We start from the raw sequence: 18496 nt of genomic DNA on the forward strand, positions 1-18496 counted from the left end.
AATCTTCTTCAGTATGAGCCATCGGAAGCCAGTGTTGCACCAACGGAGCCTACATTTTACTGGTTCTAATACAATTCAGATGTTCATGAATCCATACACTCACCATCCGTTTAGTATGACCAATATAAATATAATCACACGGGCAAACTACGGCATAAACTATCTGCATACTCCTACACTTATATCTGCCTCTTAACTTATAAACCTGACCCGTACCTGGATTTCTGAATACTGAATCACTCAATACCCGTGGACAAACTGAACATTGTCCACAGAGTTCCTGCCCCTTATTGTTCTCATCCTTAACCTCCCTCAAAATATCTGATCTAATTAAAAGATCCCTCAATGATCTATCCTTCTGTATGGCAAAAAACGGTAGTTCTTTAAATAATGGCTCACCCCCCCAAAATGTGCCAATGCCACCGAATGATCTCCTTGATATTCTGTACGTTGCTGGAAAAAGGTATAGAACACACTAACCTATCAAATTTTGATTTATTACCTGTTATAAGCAAATTATCACGGTTTGCATGTAATGCTCTTTTATATGCTTTACGAACAGTCTGACTGGAATATCCTCTCTGTTGAAATCTCACACACATGTCTTTAGACTGCTTTTTATATTCCTCAATTGATGAGCACAACCTCCTTAATAGTAGAAACTGTGCTACTGGAATATTATTTTTCAATTGGAGGGGGGGTGAAAGCTATTCTCATGCAATGTTGTTATTTTTGTCAATAGCTTTCCTATAAATCAAAGTCTTTAATTGCCCTCCCCTTTTACTAATGATAATATCCAAAAAGGGAATATCATGTTTGTACACCAACTCAAATTTGAGATTCTTATCAATTGTATTAATCCACATCATAAATTCCTTCAACAATTGTTGGGAACCCGACCATATAAAAAATGTCAATGAACAGTTTCCATGTCACTATATAATTTGCAAACCTTGAAGGGTATATGTATATATCTTCAAATGTCCCCACATATAGGCACACTATTGCTGGAGCCATCGGTGATCCCTTTGGGATCCCTTTCACTTGTGGTACACACTATCTTCAAACCTGAAATAACTCCTTGTCAGAACCATAACAGACAATTGTAACCATAAATCTACTAATTCCTGTCACAATATATTAGGTATGCATGTTTGGAAGTTAAAGGAAGTTGAATGCATAGGTAATTATTGCGATTTTGTTATGTATAACTCAAATGAGGGGGTATGAGTTTTTGGTTTTGTAAGTTGTAATAGCAATTTTAAAAATTATATTCTTATATAGAGACGTTTAAAGAAGCAACGTGCGTGCTCGGAGTAATGGAAGAAACAGTGATATTCATGGCGCAGCATCCTGTTGGTGGAACGGGACCGGGTGTGGTTGAGATTTATTGTATGTAAAATTGTTGTGAGTAAGAATATGTGGGTTAGTATGAGCGGGTTGTGCACAATAGTAGTGTGTATTATCGACTGTGATTTGAACAGTTTTTTTCTCTTGTATAGTTTTGGCAGATTTTGGTTTTGCAAGGAGGTTTGGAGGAAAAACATATATCCATCGTGTCAATAATGGCGTTAGGGGATTTGGAGAATATGGAATAACATGGAATCTAAGTGCACAAATGATTGAAGAACATTGAGTTACTGCTAATATTGCAAAAGAAGAAGTAATCAATATAAGAAGCACTGAATGTGGATAATATATGTAAAGGTTGTGAGATATAGTCCCTGAGGAAGCCTTGGGTGGGCGAAACAAATAGGATCCTATGGTGTTGGACATCTGGATATTGTTGGTTTTAAGAATACAGTATGGTATGATTGGTGTGGATGTGTGAATGAGATTATAAATGGGAATATGGGGGTAGTTTTAAACTATGTGCTATTTATATACAATAATGTATTAATAAATGGTTTTTGTGATAAAGCAAATAAGTGTTTCCTTTGGGTGATGTAGGAATAATTGTATTAGGAAACTAAATGTACCTTCTGTGATATATTACCAACTGGGATTTAATGCCAAGAAGGGTAGATTCATGTATCTGGGATGTGGTAATCCAAAGGAACTGTATGCGATGGGGGGTGAAGTATTGCTATGCATGGAACAGGAGACATACCTTGGGGTGATAGTGTCTAGCAATCTAAAGATGGTGAAGCAAAGTGACAAGGCGATAGCTAAAGCTAGAAGAATGCTGGGCTGCATAGAGAGAGGAGTATCTAGTAAGAAAAAGGAAGTGATAATTCCTTTGTACAGGTCCTTGGTGAGGCCTCACCTGGAGTACTGTGTTCAGATCTGGAGACCATTTCTCAAAAGGGACAGACAGGTTAGAGGCTGTCCAGAGAAGGGTGACCAAAATGGTGGGAGGTCTCCAGCAAATGACTTATGAGGAGAGGTTGAAGGACCTAAATATGTACACCCTGGAGGAGAGGAGGAACAGAGGAGATATGATACAGACCTTCAGATACCTGAAAGGTTTTAATGATCCATAGTCGTCAACAAACCTTTTCCGCTGGAAAGAATCCAGTAGAACTGGGGGTCACGAAACAAAACTCCAGGGATGACGACTCAGAATCACTGTCAGGAAATATTTCTTCATGGAGAGGGTAGTGGATGCCTGGAATGCCCTTCTGGAGGAGGTGGTGAAGACAAAAACAGTGCAAGATTTCAAAAGGACATGGAATAAACACTTTGGATCCCTAACGGCAAGGGAGAGGAGAATGTAGTAAGAGGCATCGGGGTAACTTGCTGGTGTAACAGATACTACCCTTAACAAATAAGCCTTCATACTGTTGATGCAACTCCATTATTGCTCTCTGCTTCAATGGCTGGGGGAAAAAAGGACTTGGATTCAGACAACAACCAATAAGGACATTGAACTGTCCAGCCTGGGAAAAAAAAATAAGCATGGAGGTAACATGCTTGATGCGGCGGTTACTACCCTTAACCAAAAAGCCTGATACTACACTTCTGATGCAGCTCCAACATTGCTCTCTGCTTCAACAGCGGGGGAAGGGAAATTGGATTCAAACAGTAACCAACAAGAGCCCTGACCTTGGCGGTCTGAGTCAGTGATAACTATGGGAGCTTGCTGGGCAGATTGGATGGGCCATTAGGGCCTTTTTTGCCGTTGCATCTATGTTTCTATGTGATTTGTTGATGTGATCAAAGGAGGCTGATTTATTGTGTCACATCAGTGTAAGCATCACCGTGCCCATGCATTGAGTAAATCTTACGATCTTCACCTGGTTTGTGTTGGGATGAAGGCAATGCCCACTGATTGCTATCAGGATGGTAAAGTCTGCTGTTGTAATATGAGCAGAGGCGCAGAATAATCTCTGAAGATGGAGGCTGAATGCATGGATGCTGTCATTTCAAAAGGCAAATCTATTTAAAAATAATAATAATGGGAGCAAGCATTGCTGACCACGGCAACCTGTGACCTAAAGATTTTACCTCATAGGTACAAATTGAGAGAAATACTTCAGTACATTTGAGTCAGGTCAGTATGTGGGTCTAGAAGCTTTCAGCACCTTCTCCATCATACCATTGCACGGATTCAAATCCCACCGCTGCTCCTTGTGACCTTGGGCAATTCACTTTACTCTCTGTTGCCTCAAGGTGCAAAACTTAAGATTGTAAGCCCTCCGACATGCCTTCAGTACCTGAATGTAAAGCACTTTGAAGTGGTTGAAAAGTGGACTATAAATAAGTAGTGACGTTCAGTGCTTGCTACAGTGAGCACAGGTGCTGAGGCGAGAGGCCGGGCGTACTAAACCAAGCTGATTTTGCATTGTGCTTGCAATGAGTCATGAGACGAAAGCCTTAAAGAAGTGCGGTGGCATCAGTATCACTTTGCAGGGTTTGAAAAATTCCTGCAGGGCTCGTTCACCTGAGACACAATGCACTTGCCATGCCCTCCCACTACTCCTTACCACCCCCCATAACTTATTTGTGGGGGGTTAAAGAGGGAGCAGGACTGTTGGCATGAGGAGTGAGTGCTTATTCTCTGTCACGGCACACCCCTTCCCACACTTATACAGCTCTCCCTCTCTCCTCCTCTATCCCCAATATCACCCAGGTAAGTCCCCATTCCCTTACTTTTCTTTTCCTCTCCTTTCCCTCCTATTGTTTTCCAACTCCCCACTCTCTCTCCTCCTTTCCCTTTCATCTCTTCACTCTCTCTCCTCCTCTCTGCCCCCGTCTGCTACAGCCCTCTGTCGTCCTGGGTCTGATCAGGGCCAAAGACACAACCACCGCCACCTGCCAAGGCCAAAGATGTGGCCACAGGTCTCCTTCCTGGACCTCGGCTAGGACCAGAGATGTTAGTCTCCGCCTCTTACTGGGACTCTGCATCTGGGCCGAAGATGCCACCACTTCACCCGCTAAAAAAACCCAACCGGCCTTATTTGAAAACCCTGATCATTTTGTTTCTCATTTAATTGTATCACTCGGCAGGTTTACTGCTACTCATTACTGGGATCATTCGGGCTCCAACATTTACCACCACCACCACCTGCCTTTCCTAGCCTGGCTATCAGAGTGGTCATCATTAACTTGAGAGGCCCGGCCTCCGGCTCATTTTGGAGCCTGCTAGATGTGTGCCGAGTTTGAGTTAGCAGACGTCACGAGTGGCACGACGGCCAGAGCTTTCCCCCTCCCTGGAGTAGCGCGTGTGCTGCCTCTGCTTCGTTCCCAGCCTCCTACCACTCTCCGAGGCGCAGGAACAGAGTTGGAATCAATCCCTGGATCTCCTGAGCATGCCTCGCGTCCGGTCACTATTAATTATTAGTATTACTATTGTTGTTATTAATGCATTGTTCCTAGCAAATGCATCGATTTGCTGTCTGGTTAGCAAATCGAGAACATGAGAAAATCAGATGTGCTCTTTTAGTATAATCACTCCCAGCCTACCTTGTTGGAAAATGCAAGTGAATGGAAGCTCTAACACAGGAGAGCTTTATTCCTTTGCCGTTTCATCACACTTCCTCTCCCTGGAGGGGGGGGGGGGGCACCTGTTTTCAGGGATTATAATTGGGGGAGGACAGCTTCCAGAAGAGAAATTAGCGTGTGACGTAGGTTGGTGGATCGCATGCAGAAGGTGCGATGATCTGGCGAATCCCCACAGACTTCTGCTTTTTTTTTTTTTTTTCCTGAGAAGAGGATGCAGAAACGGTGAAGGGGCGTGTGCTTTGCCCTGCAGCTTTCAGCCATTGCATTAGCTGTTGTAATGCCAGGCCTCTCAGCTCTTTCCAGCTGGAAGCAGGTTGGTTATTTGTAAGCACAGGGAAGAAAGGGCCAGTGGTCTTGGAAGTCTGAGTGCAATGTAATGTGTGGATAATTCTTACCTAACCCCTGTCCTGCCGGCTAACTGGGGAGGGCTGGGACCATTTTCTGACCCAGGTTCTTCTCTTGACAGGTGAGAGAGGAAAAATCTTTCAAGGCTCAGAGTTTCCTAAAGGTCTTTGCAATTGTCCAGCATAAACACACAGTTACACAATGGCTATTCAAAATGCATCCTTTTCCTGAAAACTTGTGGTGTCTGCTGTTCTGTCTGTTTTATACAAGATAATATAGAGAGAGATTGCAAGCATAGAATCCAGTATAGGCTATGGGGTGGTGGTTGTAACTTGCTATCAGCTTTTGCTGACAGGTGATACGAACAGAAGTGGCATCTTGGGAATGACTTCCGACTTATTCCTTTGCTGTTTGTAGGCCGCTTTGTGGACAGAATCAGAATCTCAGCAGTCACAAAACCATTCTTGCTTTTCTACTTTTCACTGTTGAGTCTTTTGTCAGCTTTAATAATAGATGGGATGACATTGGCATGCTTTCCGAGTCTGATAAATCCACTCAGTCCTGGCCCTACAATCGTAATTTACCTTCTTAGCTGTGTCTGGGTATATGAAATGTTTGGCATGGTACCAAGACTTGAATTGAATGGGAATGTTGACAGATTTTAAATTTTCTTTAGCTACCTCCTCAAAGACCTTTTAGTATTAAAGTGATGGGAGATTACTACCTCCTGGTGCTCAGCTGCCATGTGCTAGAAAACATCTACTTCCGCCCTGGCATTTTGAAGGAACAAGTGCACCATAGGTAGGTGGGCTCAAAGCAGCCCACCATCTGATTGGCACTAAGAGAGGGTTCTTCATTGGACGTCCACGAGTGCCAATTAATTTTTGTGTTTGAGGCTACCCTATCCCTCCCCACCCTGGCTGGTTTCTTTTTCTTTTTTTTTTGTAAGCATTCTTGATTACCCAGCCTATGCGGTCTATGTATATGTGTCTGGTATCCATGTTGGCTGTGGCAAATTTATTGACAACACTAAAAGTTCTGTCACTTAAATTTCCATGCAAGTGTTGCATTACTTTAAATGGAAAAAAGTTTATCTTCTATGATCCTACACACTTAGAAACCTTTCTTCTTGATAAAGAGTTGAAAACTGAGTGATCTAGAGGACTGCTGAGGAACAGAAGGAAAGGAATAGAAATATGTCCCTCTGTATGAAATTGGTATTTGATTTTTCTTTTTTCTTTGTTTTGTAGCACTCTCCATTTTTAATGAGGGCTAGAGAAAAGGTTTTGGATTGATAATCCATAATTATGTTGGTTGTTTTTTCTTGATACTTATGGAATCCTTATTTCATGTATTTTATTGATGTAAAAATTGATGAAATCCTAATAAAATATTAATTAAAAAAAAAGTTCTGTCACTCCAAATATCTGTCTCTAAATTTTCTTACATTTCTGTTTCCTTATGTATATTTTAATATCGAAAAAATAATACTTGCAAGAGATGGTATTGTAAACCAACCCCCAACTAGACCGAGCACTCACTTGGTGGGATAGTCTGAATGTTCTGCACGCTCATTAAATAGGCACAATTCTTCAAAGTCACAGGGAGCAAAGAAGTCATTGAAGTTTGTAGTTTGATCATGTGCAGAACAAGACCAAGAGGGAAATGGCTCCCTCCGAGTGCAGTAGCTTTTTTTTTTTTTAATTTCTTTTATAATAAAAATGATTTCATACTGATTTATACAAAGACTTCACTGTACCATCAATGGATTCCTATCTGGCTACAAACATTTGTTCAGAGAATATCTGTACACTCAAGTGATAGCAACACAGCTATGCGATTCAAAAAGGTCTTTTCATAGAATATAAAATCCACTCACCCATTTTTTTTTTTTGGAATGTGATATTCTTTCGTTTAAGCATAAATCTATTTTTTTATTTTTACTGTTGTGCATTTGAAGCACCATGAGCAAGAGTAAAAGCAAACTGTGCCATAAAATGAGATGTGGTATGGGCCATAGTTAGCACGTCACTAGCGTGTCTCGTTCCACGTGAGGTGGAACGAGACACGCTAGTGACATGCTAACTAGGGTCCACTGTTGGCTATCGAGGGATGGAGCATGGAAACGGAATAAGACAATGATAGGATGTGGAGTTTGCAGTTCAACCATTCGTGCCTTCAAGCTACACACACACGATTGCAGGCTGAGAAAGATCTAACAGGATGAGGGACATTGTTGCATCTCCATAAAGACTGGGAGAGCAGCTAGAGTTTTGTTTTTTTGTTTTTAGGCATGTGGCCACAAGTCAACGTCAACATGCACACGGTTAGAGCACCTTCCTCCTCGCTGCCAGCGCTTTTAGGAAAGAACCTTCCCTTTTTGAGTGAAAATTGATGACAGAGCAATTATCCAAAACGAGGGCACATGACAAAAGCGGTTTGCTTGGTGAGGTGACGGGTGGCCTCGTTATGGAGAGAGAGAAAGTCTTGGGGACTTTCAAGATTCAAGCAATTTTATCAGAGTGATAATTTATACATGTGACGATCACACTGAAGGCTGTTCTGGACCAGATTCTCGTTTCTGCAGCTAATACTGTGCTGTACTGAAGTAGCTTTATCTTTGTATTTCTTTTTTTTCTAAAATTTTAAGAGCTGTAGATAACACCTGGCAGCAGCGCCAGTGTTTAATCACAACCTGCTCCATGATATCCGCGGCCCTGTTGTAAAAGCCCTCATTTAGATACAAGCAGCTCTGCTCTTGGTTCTGCTGGAAGTGGTTGCCAAGGCGATTGACATCACAGATCTCCTCCCTGTAGATTATTATACAGTGCCTCATATCTGATCTTAATCTGTAAATTAGAGAGGGCACCCAGAGGAAACTTCTCCACACACCCCTCCCCACCCACCTTGCGTCAGTGACCAGGGTTGCTTAGCACCACTCAGTGTGAGGATGGGGAGAAGGCTTGGCGTGAGGATTTTGCTTTGCTCCGGTGGCCTGCCCTGTGTGGAAAACTTCATGTTCGCCGAAGAAGCCTGAGAGGTAAGGAGAAAACGGGCAGCAGGCATGGCAGCCGATCCCTCGCTGTTGGAGCTCGCCTTCGTGGAGGACACGCAGCTCACCAAGTGCATGCGGCTGCGGGTGCAGAGCCTCCAGCAGAAGAAGGAGAAGCCGCAAGACGGCGAGAAGCTGCTGCGGCCCAACGAGTACATCTACCGTCTGGATTTCACTCAGCAAAAGCTCAGCTTCTTGTGGTGGAAGGTGCAGCTGAAGAAGCCCGGCAAAGTGACCGTGACGGGCACCTCCCAGCACTGGACACCCGACCTCACCAACCTCATGAACCGGCAGCTGCTGGAGCCGTACGGAATATTCTGGAAGAAGGCGGGCCAGGAGGAGGTGGATTGCAACGAGGCAGACGCCCAGGAGTTCGGGGAGAGGATAAGCGAGCTGGCGAAAATCCGAAAGGTGATGTACTTCATGCTGACCTTCTCGGAAGGCGCCGATCCGGCCAGCATCCGGTGTTCCATTGGCTTCAAAGTTTGATCTCTGTTCTCCTTCACAGCATTTGAACGGATTTTTTCAGGACTGTTATGTTCTTGCATTGTGTGCTGTCATAGCAAAGAATAGTGCCACAAAAATCTTTTAGGAGCCCTTAGGAAACTGGGGTAAGATGCTTATGTAGTATCTTTTTTTTTTTTTTTTTTTCTTCTTCTTTTTAGGTTTAAGTGACTGCATTCCAAGGACAATTCTCAAAACCATTCGTGTAGCTAAATTGCCCTGCCCGGAAATTACCCCTCAGCATGACTAAAAAGTGTACACGGGGTTCACAACATCCGTACTGTTAGCCACATTGAAAGGGGTGTCCCTCGGGCTTGTTTTGGTCAGGGATGGGGAGCAAAGTACTCGGGCAGAATGGCATTTTCAAAATTGGATGCATATTTTTTTTGACCTATTCTCCATCCACAGAAAAAGGATGAGTCTGGGGGAACTTTTTGTACCCTTGTGCCCACATCTAAGTTTTTCTTTGAAAATTGCTCCCATGATTTTAGGACTTTCTCCCAAGAAAAGTGCTTGTTAGAAATGTAATCGCTGTACATTACAGTGCTTTGGACAATCTTAGGTGATTGTGGTGGTGTCCTAAAGACCATTCCCATTTGTCCATTCCAAATAACTGTGTTAGAGATGAAAGTAAAAGGCAACACAAGATCTTTGCTTGCTGAGCGATGGCCCTTGCTAACTGTGTGCTGTTCCTTAGATGAGATGTGTAAAATAAAAATCAAATCAAAAACCAGAAAAGAAAACCATGCACTCTAGAAAAAGAAGGGACTAAAAAACAGATTAAACCAGCCAGAAGTGTCTCTCAAGCGCAGGTCAACAGTAGAGATGTGAATCGGAACCAGAATCGGATCCGATTTCAGTTCCGATTCACATCTCTAGTCAACAGTCCAGTAACTTTATGCAAACAAACGCGAAAGTTACACGCTCGAGCTCTTCCAGCATTAAAAATGTATGTTTTCTTTGGCAGCCCAAAGACCCTCCCCAGCTAACGCACGCGTGCATAATCAGAGGGCGAGTACAGTAGGGGGAAACGTTTGCATTTTCCTTCCGTGCATTAGAAGCTGAATGATCACGCAGGCAGTGTAAGGTGATGCTGCCGGGGGGAGTTCATGCATTTGAGCCTGTCTTGACTATAACGTGTTCGGCAGCGCTCCTGGGTAAAGCAGGCAGGAGCAGCGGGCTGCTTTAATAAGAGTTAATCATGCCGAAGCTGTAATGTCCGTTGCATGGAGGAGAAAGGTGGTGTCTGCTGTTCTGTCTGTTTTATACAAGATAATATATATAGAGAGAGATACTACAGATGATGATTTTTGCAGAATGGCTCCATTATGTAAAGAAAAAAGATATTCTTTTATGTAGAAATTATGAAAGCTTCTTTTGAAAGAGAATGATTTAAGAAAAGCAAAATATAGAGAAGAATGGAAAGCAGCCAAGATGGTAAATATCCCATTATGTGCACAGTACTGCATTGGCGAGGCATGTGTGCATCTGGGCAAATAGAGAGTTAAATCCATTTGGTTATACTAGCCAAGGAGTGGTATGTATGAAATGTTCAACCCCAACCACACATATCCTGCTGATGTGCTATTGCATTTAAGAAATGGCTGTTTATATGGAAAAAAAATATATATATGTCATTTGTTCTTCTATAAATTGCATTTTATCATTGTATGCAAGGTTAAGTTAATTACAGAGCAAAGGTCCCTTTCTATAAAGTGAGTCGGGAGCAAGTTATCTGTCGAACCTGAGCACGTGCTCCGCGTTGAGACGCATCCATTTATTTCCTTTGGAATAAAGATCTATGCGTCTGCAGCACAATGATCCAGGTATGGTGTTTGGTTTTTCATGGCATGCTGACTGGGGTTTGTTGCCAACATCAGAAGGATAGGATCTATGTGGCCTAAAAAAAAACAACCTCCCGCCTGGTTCTGTTTTTCATTTTGCTACGGTGTACGGGTCAAAGATCTCACAGCCTGGAAAGGCTCTGGTTACCAAAGACAAGGAATTATGGAAGAATGTGACGGCAAAGGAGATTCTACTCGCACTGTGTGGTGAAGTCTTCAGCTGACTTGCTTTTTGTCGAGCATTTAAATCGTCCCGGATCTTTATTTTGTATTTAAAGCTACTATGGAATCTAACCAAAGGGGTTAAATCATGTTAATGCGGAGAGATTTAGCCACCATCCATCGATTTATAAACGTGTTAAGTATATATATGTTGCAAGCATTCTGTATGATTTAGTGTCTGGGGGAAAATGTAAGTGTTTTTACTGTTATTTTCCATTGTGAAAATTGTGTACAAAGCGCTGTTGTGTTATGTGCATTTATCTCACAGGACACTGTTATCCAGCTTATGTTTGTGCTTTAAAATAAATTATGTTGTGAAATACAGTGCTGTTTTATGATCTTGGCTTCCTGTTTACTCTCCATTTTTGGCATTTGCCTCTTGCAACTTGTAAGTCTTATTGTTAAGAACAAATGCAAAGCACATGTCTTGTTTGGAGCTGTGTTGGGGGAAAGAGAGGGAGGGACTGAGTCTCCCCAGACTGTGGTGTACCTCATCTGTTTCCAAGGGAGTAGCAGTAGTTCCCAGTTTTTATTTTTAATACAGTCTGTTACAGCCCATGGCAAAAGAAAACAGAGTCTCATGCCTTACATTCTAGATATTGCATAGGCCGGGCCAGCTAAAGGAATATGTTTGCGCTGGTCTCTCAGAATAGATTTCTGACTCTGTAGGCCTTTGGGCGGTTAAAGTCCTGCCATCTTGAACCACTACACGTTCATCTCTTACGGGAGACTCCCATACAGATGACGACGTTGGTTGTGTCTAAAAGCCAATTTCCAGAATGAAATGAAATAGTTGACACTGGTCTGTTATGGTAGTGGGAGTGTTCAAGGGGATGGGGTTTACAGATCAGGGGTCATCTTTTCTCCACAGGCTGACAGGCAGGGAAGAGGACATATAGCGAATGGGGGAAAATCAGCTGTAAAGGATCCCAGAATTACCATTCACTGGAGGTGAATTGGAGTAGAGGATTAATAGTGATTAGGCCGTTGTGAACCAGGGAGACCAAGGTTCAAATCCCACTACTGTTCCTTGTGACTTTGGGCAAGTCACTTCACCCTGTATTGCATTAGATACATTTACTATACAGTGAGATTTTATCGTGTTGGGGGAGGGAGGTCTCGTGATATTCTGTCCCTCCCTGACAAAATATTGCGGCACAATTTTGTATCGCAGGAGGAACCTGTGGTAAAAAAATTTAAAAAAAAATAGTGCTGCGAAATGTCATCGCACCACCCCCTGCCCACCTCCGGATCCCCCTCTACCTGTTTCAAATCATGTTAATGAGCTAGTGGGGACCTGGAAAACCTCTTAGCTCTGGGCCTGATCAACGCCATTTTTTCAAAATGGTGCCAATTGGCCTTTAAATCTACCACATGGCAGCAGGCAGCAAAAGCCCTTACCACATTATAGGGACAAAGGCCGGTTGGCACCATTTTGAAAAATGGCATCAACCAGACACAGAGCTCAGGGGGAGGCTCATTTAACAGATAGGGTGTGGGAGCCCGGGGAGCTTAGACCACCAGGTAACTTTTTTATGGTAAAGGTGGAGGAGGGGGATGGTGCCTACCCTAGACCACCAGGGATTGTTTTTGGACGTAGGGGTCAGAGGGGAGGGCAAGTTGTGGGGGCACTGGGGTGGGGCTTTGCTGGGGGCAGAGGGTATTACAAGAAAAAGGGAAGGGGTTTGGATAGGGCATTACAGTGTAACTTTATTTTTCTCTCTCTTGTTTATTTTTGGGGGTTGGGGCTTCCTCGATCCGCAACACAGGGGTGTGTGGGGGTTCTAACAAGACACCTGGGGGGATTCCGCAGCAGCGGGATATAGTCTTTTTATTTTTTTTATTTTTTTTTTTTTTTTTAGAAGGCTATACTTTTTTTTTTTTTTAACTTTATTAAATTTTTTTAACAAATACAAAGAATCACCTTTGCACAGAGACCTATACCTTTAACCGGCCTCCTGGGGACAAATAACTACACCTCCCAGAAAGGCAATAAAATAATGTGCCTGAATTTTTTCAAAGTAATCAGCGTTATTTTATTACCATAGAATTGCCCATGCATTGGGTAATTTTTTTTTTGTTAATAACAGTTTTATTCATGTGTGCAGGAAAGTAAAACATACAACAAGAAATCTGAGGTAGCTTGACAATAAACCAAAAATATAAATCATAAATTGCAAATCCTAGATTTATACAACTCCACATGGAGGCATTTTCCCATTTAGCCCTTACTCCCACCCCCAACCCATCCCCCCTCCACCGTTCTCCAGTAGAGAATCCATAATCAAGAGTCTTGAGTCCAGCAGAAAGTCACAGATCAGCTTCAACGCCAGCCAAAATCAATCCGTAATGATCATAGGGAACCAGGCTCACGTGAGGAGCACCCGTGCCAGTTTCCTCAAAGCGACCAAGTTTATCCTTCTTAACAGCGGTCAACCGTTCCATATACTATATCCAATGTAGTCTCTGTAAAACGCTGTTGAAAGTTGGAGGCAAAGCCGCCCTCCATTTCCGTGCAATGGTGCCCCGAACAGCTTGCAAAGCAGCCTGTAGAAATAAGGTCTGAAGGTTGGATATTCCAGCAACCAGCATTGGGTAATTTTATGCATGCAAAGCAGCTAATTTTCATAGGGGGAGGAAAACTTCATGAATATCCCATGATTGTGTGATTAGTGCAACAATATTGCAGTATTGCGTGATGAACAGCATTTAATGTGTGTGATGGCCTTATCGCAGCTTAGTAAATCATTGTAATAGATTGTAAACTCTCTAGGGATAGGGAAATACCTCCAGTACCTAAATTTAATCCGCTTTGAAGTGCTGAAAGGCGGAATATAAATAAATAAAGCTCTGCCTAGATAGCAGGTAGTTATACCCGGTTTGTATCAGTGTAAAACTAAGTCATAATTTCATTCATTCAGGAGATCCTCTGCAGTACCAGCTATACCATTGGGAGAAACTCTGGTTGTATATCCATGTCTTTATTTTTTCAGCTGCCTTCCTACCTCAGCATGTTCAGAACCTAATCCAACGCTGCTCACTATTGCTTATGGTAGGAAGTGAGGTGCCATGGGCCTTAATTCATAGACCCAGGGTTTTCCATATTTTTAACCACATCCCCACTTCCACTTCCTTTCTAGCACCGCCATTGCAGCAGCAGCAGTAGTAGCCCCTTGACTGAGAGATATAGACCAAACATCTCCAGAAGTTGACACACATGCACCCTGTAGTCTGACTGGAGGTGGTATTGTGCAACAGCTAGGTCTACCTCCCTTCCTTCTGTTGCATCTGTAGTTGGGTCCAGAAAATCTGGGTCTCCATGGCAACACTGCAACTGGACCGTCCAGCTGACCTTGGACAGCCATGTTTGAAACAGTGTCAAAAAATACATCATGTAAAATACTGGCTGATTGGCTCATGTCACGTGTTATCATCTATGACATCATAGCTGATACAGACCAGTGGGTTCCAGTGCATGCGAGAGAGTTTGTGTTAGTGACATGAATGACTCCATGAGCACTAAATTCTAGTCTACCAAATGTCCCACTGTAGACAGAACCAAATTAGGCTTTGCATGATCGCTGCACCTTTCAGTTATCTATCCTTGGTGATTGTGATGCACGATGCACATTATTAAGGCTTAGGATGATGTATGTGTGCATTAACTTTTTTTTTTTTTTTTTGTTAAACACGATAAACATTTTCACGACACTCAAAAGCCACAGTTTCCATTTGGAGCTGAATAAAGTGCTTCTGAGCCCATCCTTAAACAACTTGAAACTGTAATCCTGCATCTGTCACACTGTACTAGTTTCTCTGTTGCCCATGCGTACAGTCAAAGGTTCTCATAGGAGTGCTTATGATATAGAAAAGCAGAAGATAACAACAGATAAGGATGTAAGGCCCATCTGGTCTTCCCAATTTAATTCCTGTTGCATCGTCATGGACTCTCCCAGTTGGCCTCAGTCTTCCTCTTCATAACTAAGGATCCTCTGCTTATCTTGGGGATTCTTGAATTTGGTTAGTAACAGTATTTTTGTTTCCACCACTTCTGGCAGGCCATTCCATGCATCCATCATCCTTTTTTGTGAAGAAATATTTTCTAATGCTACTTATGAGTCATCTTCCGTTGAACCTCAAAGCATGACTTCATGTTCTGAAACTTCCAGTCCTCTGAAATACGTCTGCTGCATGTGCATTGTTTATACCCTAATAACTTAGGCCTTTGAAATGTTTGAATACAGCGATCATATTTCCCCTCTTCTCTCCTCTAGGTTATACAAGTTCAGGTCCTTAAAATTTCACGTCCCAGGAATTTTGGTGCACATCCTGCACCCAAAACCAATTTGCCATGGTAGAAAATGGATGCTGTATGCGAAGTCATCCCAGAACGGTGGCCCAGTTTTATCCCAGAGAGGCAGAGAATTGCGGTTGATGCAGTGGGCAGCCACAGCAAATTGAGGGCCTTACATAGTAATGACAGTAGAAAAGGACCAAATGGTCCATTCAATCTGAACAGCAAGCTTTTTATGGTAGTGTGTGCTGTGCTATGCAGGTTACCCCCATGTTTCTCTTAAGGGTAACAACTGCCCCTCCGTGCACTTATCCCCAAGCCTTATGATAACCCATAAAAATGTATTGCTAGCAACATTTTTACTGGGGTGAGGAGCCTTCTTGAAAATTCAGACATGCTTTGCTTATGGACTTGGTCATAGAAGCAGTCCTGTGCTTTTTCCCCTTCTGTCTGCGTATCAGTACCCCAGACCATGAAAGTCAGGGCCCATGTGGATGGTTGTCCAAATCCAGTTCCTCTTTCCCGGCCCATCCCTTGCTGTTAAAGAAAAGAGCGATGTTGCAGTTGTGTCAAAAGCATCAAGGCTTATTGGTTAAAGGTAGAAATCCCCTGCCTTCTGTTAAGGGGAATAACTGCCGCTCCGTGCAGGTTACCCCTTGCTTATCAGTTCCCCAGCCCATAAAAGTCAGGGCCCTCATTGGTGGTTGTTTGAATCCAATTCCACTTTTCCCCTCTGTCGTTAAAGTGAAGAGCAATGTTGGAGTTGCATCAAAAATATCAAGGCTTGTTGTTTAAGGGTAATAACTGCCAGACCATGCGCCCTTTTCTTCATTTCCAGCCTCTAGTCTTTATGGATCCACAGGCTTTATCCTATGCTCTCTTGAATTCTTTGACTTTTTTTGTCTTCACTTCCTCTTCCGGAAGGGTATTCCAGGCATCAGCCACCCTTTCCGAGAAGAAATATTTCCTGGCTTAGGGCCTGATTTTAAAAAGCATTTATTTGAGTAAATTGCCAAATGCCAAATGCCAATTTGAGTAAAATGCCAAATGCCACAACAACATTGGTGCTGTTGGTAACAGTGGGGGGAGACAGCCTGAACCCAAACAATGATCCCTAGGCTGGGAGAGTTAGGTTCTACACCTCAAACAGGTTCCAAAGGATAGACTGGCCAAACCAACTGTTGCGTTGGCCATCCCTAACCAGACAATAGTGCAATATGAATGTGTGGAGAGAATTCCACATCGCAGCCTTGCAGATCTCCTCCATGGGAGCTGCCCACAAGTGGGCCACCAATGCTGCCATGGCTGTGACAGAATGAGCCTTGACATGACCCCATGATGCAGTTCCATCTAGGTATAACAAAAGAAGATGCCGTCTGTTAGCCAATTGGATAGTGTCTGTTTGGTAACAGCAGCATCCAATCTATTCCTATCAAAATAAATAAAAAGTTGGGTGGACTGTCTATAGGCTTCTGTCCGCTCCAGATAGAAGGCTAAGGCTCGCTTGTAGTCTGAACTGTGCAAGACTCGTTCGCCTTGGTACAAATGGGGCCTGGAGAAGAATGTTGGAAGGATGATGGACTGGTTAAGATGGAAGTGAGTCACCACCTTAGGCAGAAACGTAGAGTGCGAACGCAAGACCACACTGTCATGATAAAACTTGGTGTAAAGTGGATAAGTCTTTAATTATAGGCACATGGATATCCTCTCTGTTGAGATGCCTCCCTTTTTCCGCTGACCATTCCTCTCCCTATGCAGCCAAGCATCTTTCTGGCTTTTACCGGCACACTATCCACCTGTTTGAACACCTTAACATCATCAGATACAATTGCCCCAGATAACAATCATCCTTTGTGCTTAGAAGAATTTCACCTCCAATACTGTACTTTTCCCTTGAGTTTTTGCAGCCTAAATGTTTTACTCTGCATTTTTTTAGCATTAAATCAGAGCTGCCAAACCTTAGACCATTCCTCGAGCTTCACTAGACCTCTCTTCATGTTTTCCACTCCTTCCTGGCTGTCCATCCTGTTACAGATTTTGGTATAAGCAACAAAAAGACTAACCTTTTCCAACAACCCTTTCGTTATTCTGCTCACAAAAATGTTGTAAAGAACCAGTCCCTGAGGTACACTGTTAGTAACAACCCCCTCATTTACATTTTACATTTATTGAGATCTATCAATCACCTAACACTAAAATAGGCCTAAGTGATATACAATTATATGAACATAAAATAGTAATAAATCATAATAAAAATACATAAAGTTAAAAAAAACTATATGCAAACGTACAAAATATAAATAAAACAAATTAAAACACAAGGTGAAATTAAAAAAAAAAATAAAAACTTAAAAATAAGCCAATTTAAACAAAGTTTTGAGGGATTTCCTGACACTCTTGATAATTACATTGACAGAACTCTATTGGAAAGGAGTTCGAGCACACTCGAGTCATATGTAGTTGTGCGAGTCTGAGATGGAACATCCAATAGTCCATGCTTAGAGGAAGGTAAAGCTCTTGATGGTTGATAGAACTTTAGAATAGCATTTGCCCATGGGCAACTTTGGCCATAAATCAGCTTGAAAATTGTCATGCCGATTTTATATTTTATTCTTTTGCCAACTGGAAACCAGTGCAAACCGATCAATATTGGGGTTATGTGATCAGAAAACCTTAAACCGGCGACCAGTTGAGCAGAGGAATTCAGCAATAACTGTAATGGTCAAAGTGTGGTGTGAGGCAAGCCAAGATGTAAGACTATTGCAGTAGTCAATGAGAGGAAATATCAAGGCTTGTAACATATGATAGTACAAAAACAGGAGAAAATAATTTTTTGAGACCAGAGACGACACGAAGTCTAAAGAATTCTTGTTTAACAACTTGCTTAATTTGGGGATGGAAAGAGAGAGTATTATCTAAAACTATGCCAAGACTTTTGTTTCTTCATTGACAAAACAGAGTTTTCTAAAGTAATAGACTTTTCAGAAAAGGTTGAGTATGGACTATAAATGGGAAGAATTTCAGTTTTGGACATATTGAGTCAAAGCTTATTCTAATGGAGCCAATCTTTAAGAGTAATAAAGCAAATCTGGAGATGATCAATGGCATCTTGCCAGATAGAACATATACGCAGAACAAATTGAATATCATCTGCATATATTTTATAGCAGTCTGTCAGAGAGAACTCCATTTACCACTCCCGATGTTGCTTCCTGCTCAGCCAGGTTCTTAACCCAGTCAGTCACTCTAGGATTTAGGTGCACAATTTATAAGTCTTGTGCGGAACCGTGT

General features: G+C 42.4%; 2 protein-coding genes across 2 annotated transcripts in view; both read left to right on the forward strand.

The window, feature by feature from the left end:
* CAPN5 (calpain 5) overlaps window positions 1-18496 on the forward strand; it is a 193196-nt gene that overhangs the window by 130605 nt on the left and 44095 nt on the right. The gene's annotated exons all lie outside the window — the stretch shown is intronic.
* OMP (olfactory marker protein) lies at window positions 8264-11176 on the forward strand. The gene has a single exon (XM_029602170.1). The coding sequence runs from the start codon at window positions 8354-8356 to the stop codon at window positions 8828-8830; it is 477 nt and encodes a 158-aa protein (XP_029458030.1). The 5' UTR covers window positions 8264-8353; the 3' UTR covers window positions 8831-11176.

The sequence above is a fragment of the Rhinatrema bivittatum genome, chromosome 5 (genome assembly GCF_901001135.1).
Source record: "Rhinatrema bivittatum chromosome 5, aRhiBiv1.1, whole genome shotgun sequence".
Classification (NCBI taxonomy): Eukaryota; Metazoa; Chordata; class Amphibia; order Gymnophiona; family Rhinatrematidae; genus Rhinatrema; species Rhinatrema bivittatum.

Excerpts from the sequence above, each read along its gene's own strand:
- OMP (XM_029602170.1), top strand. The coding sequence starts at position 8,354 with ATGGCAGCCGATCCCTCGCTGTTGGAGCTCGCCTTCGTGGAGGACACG.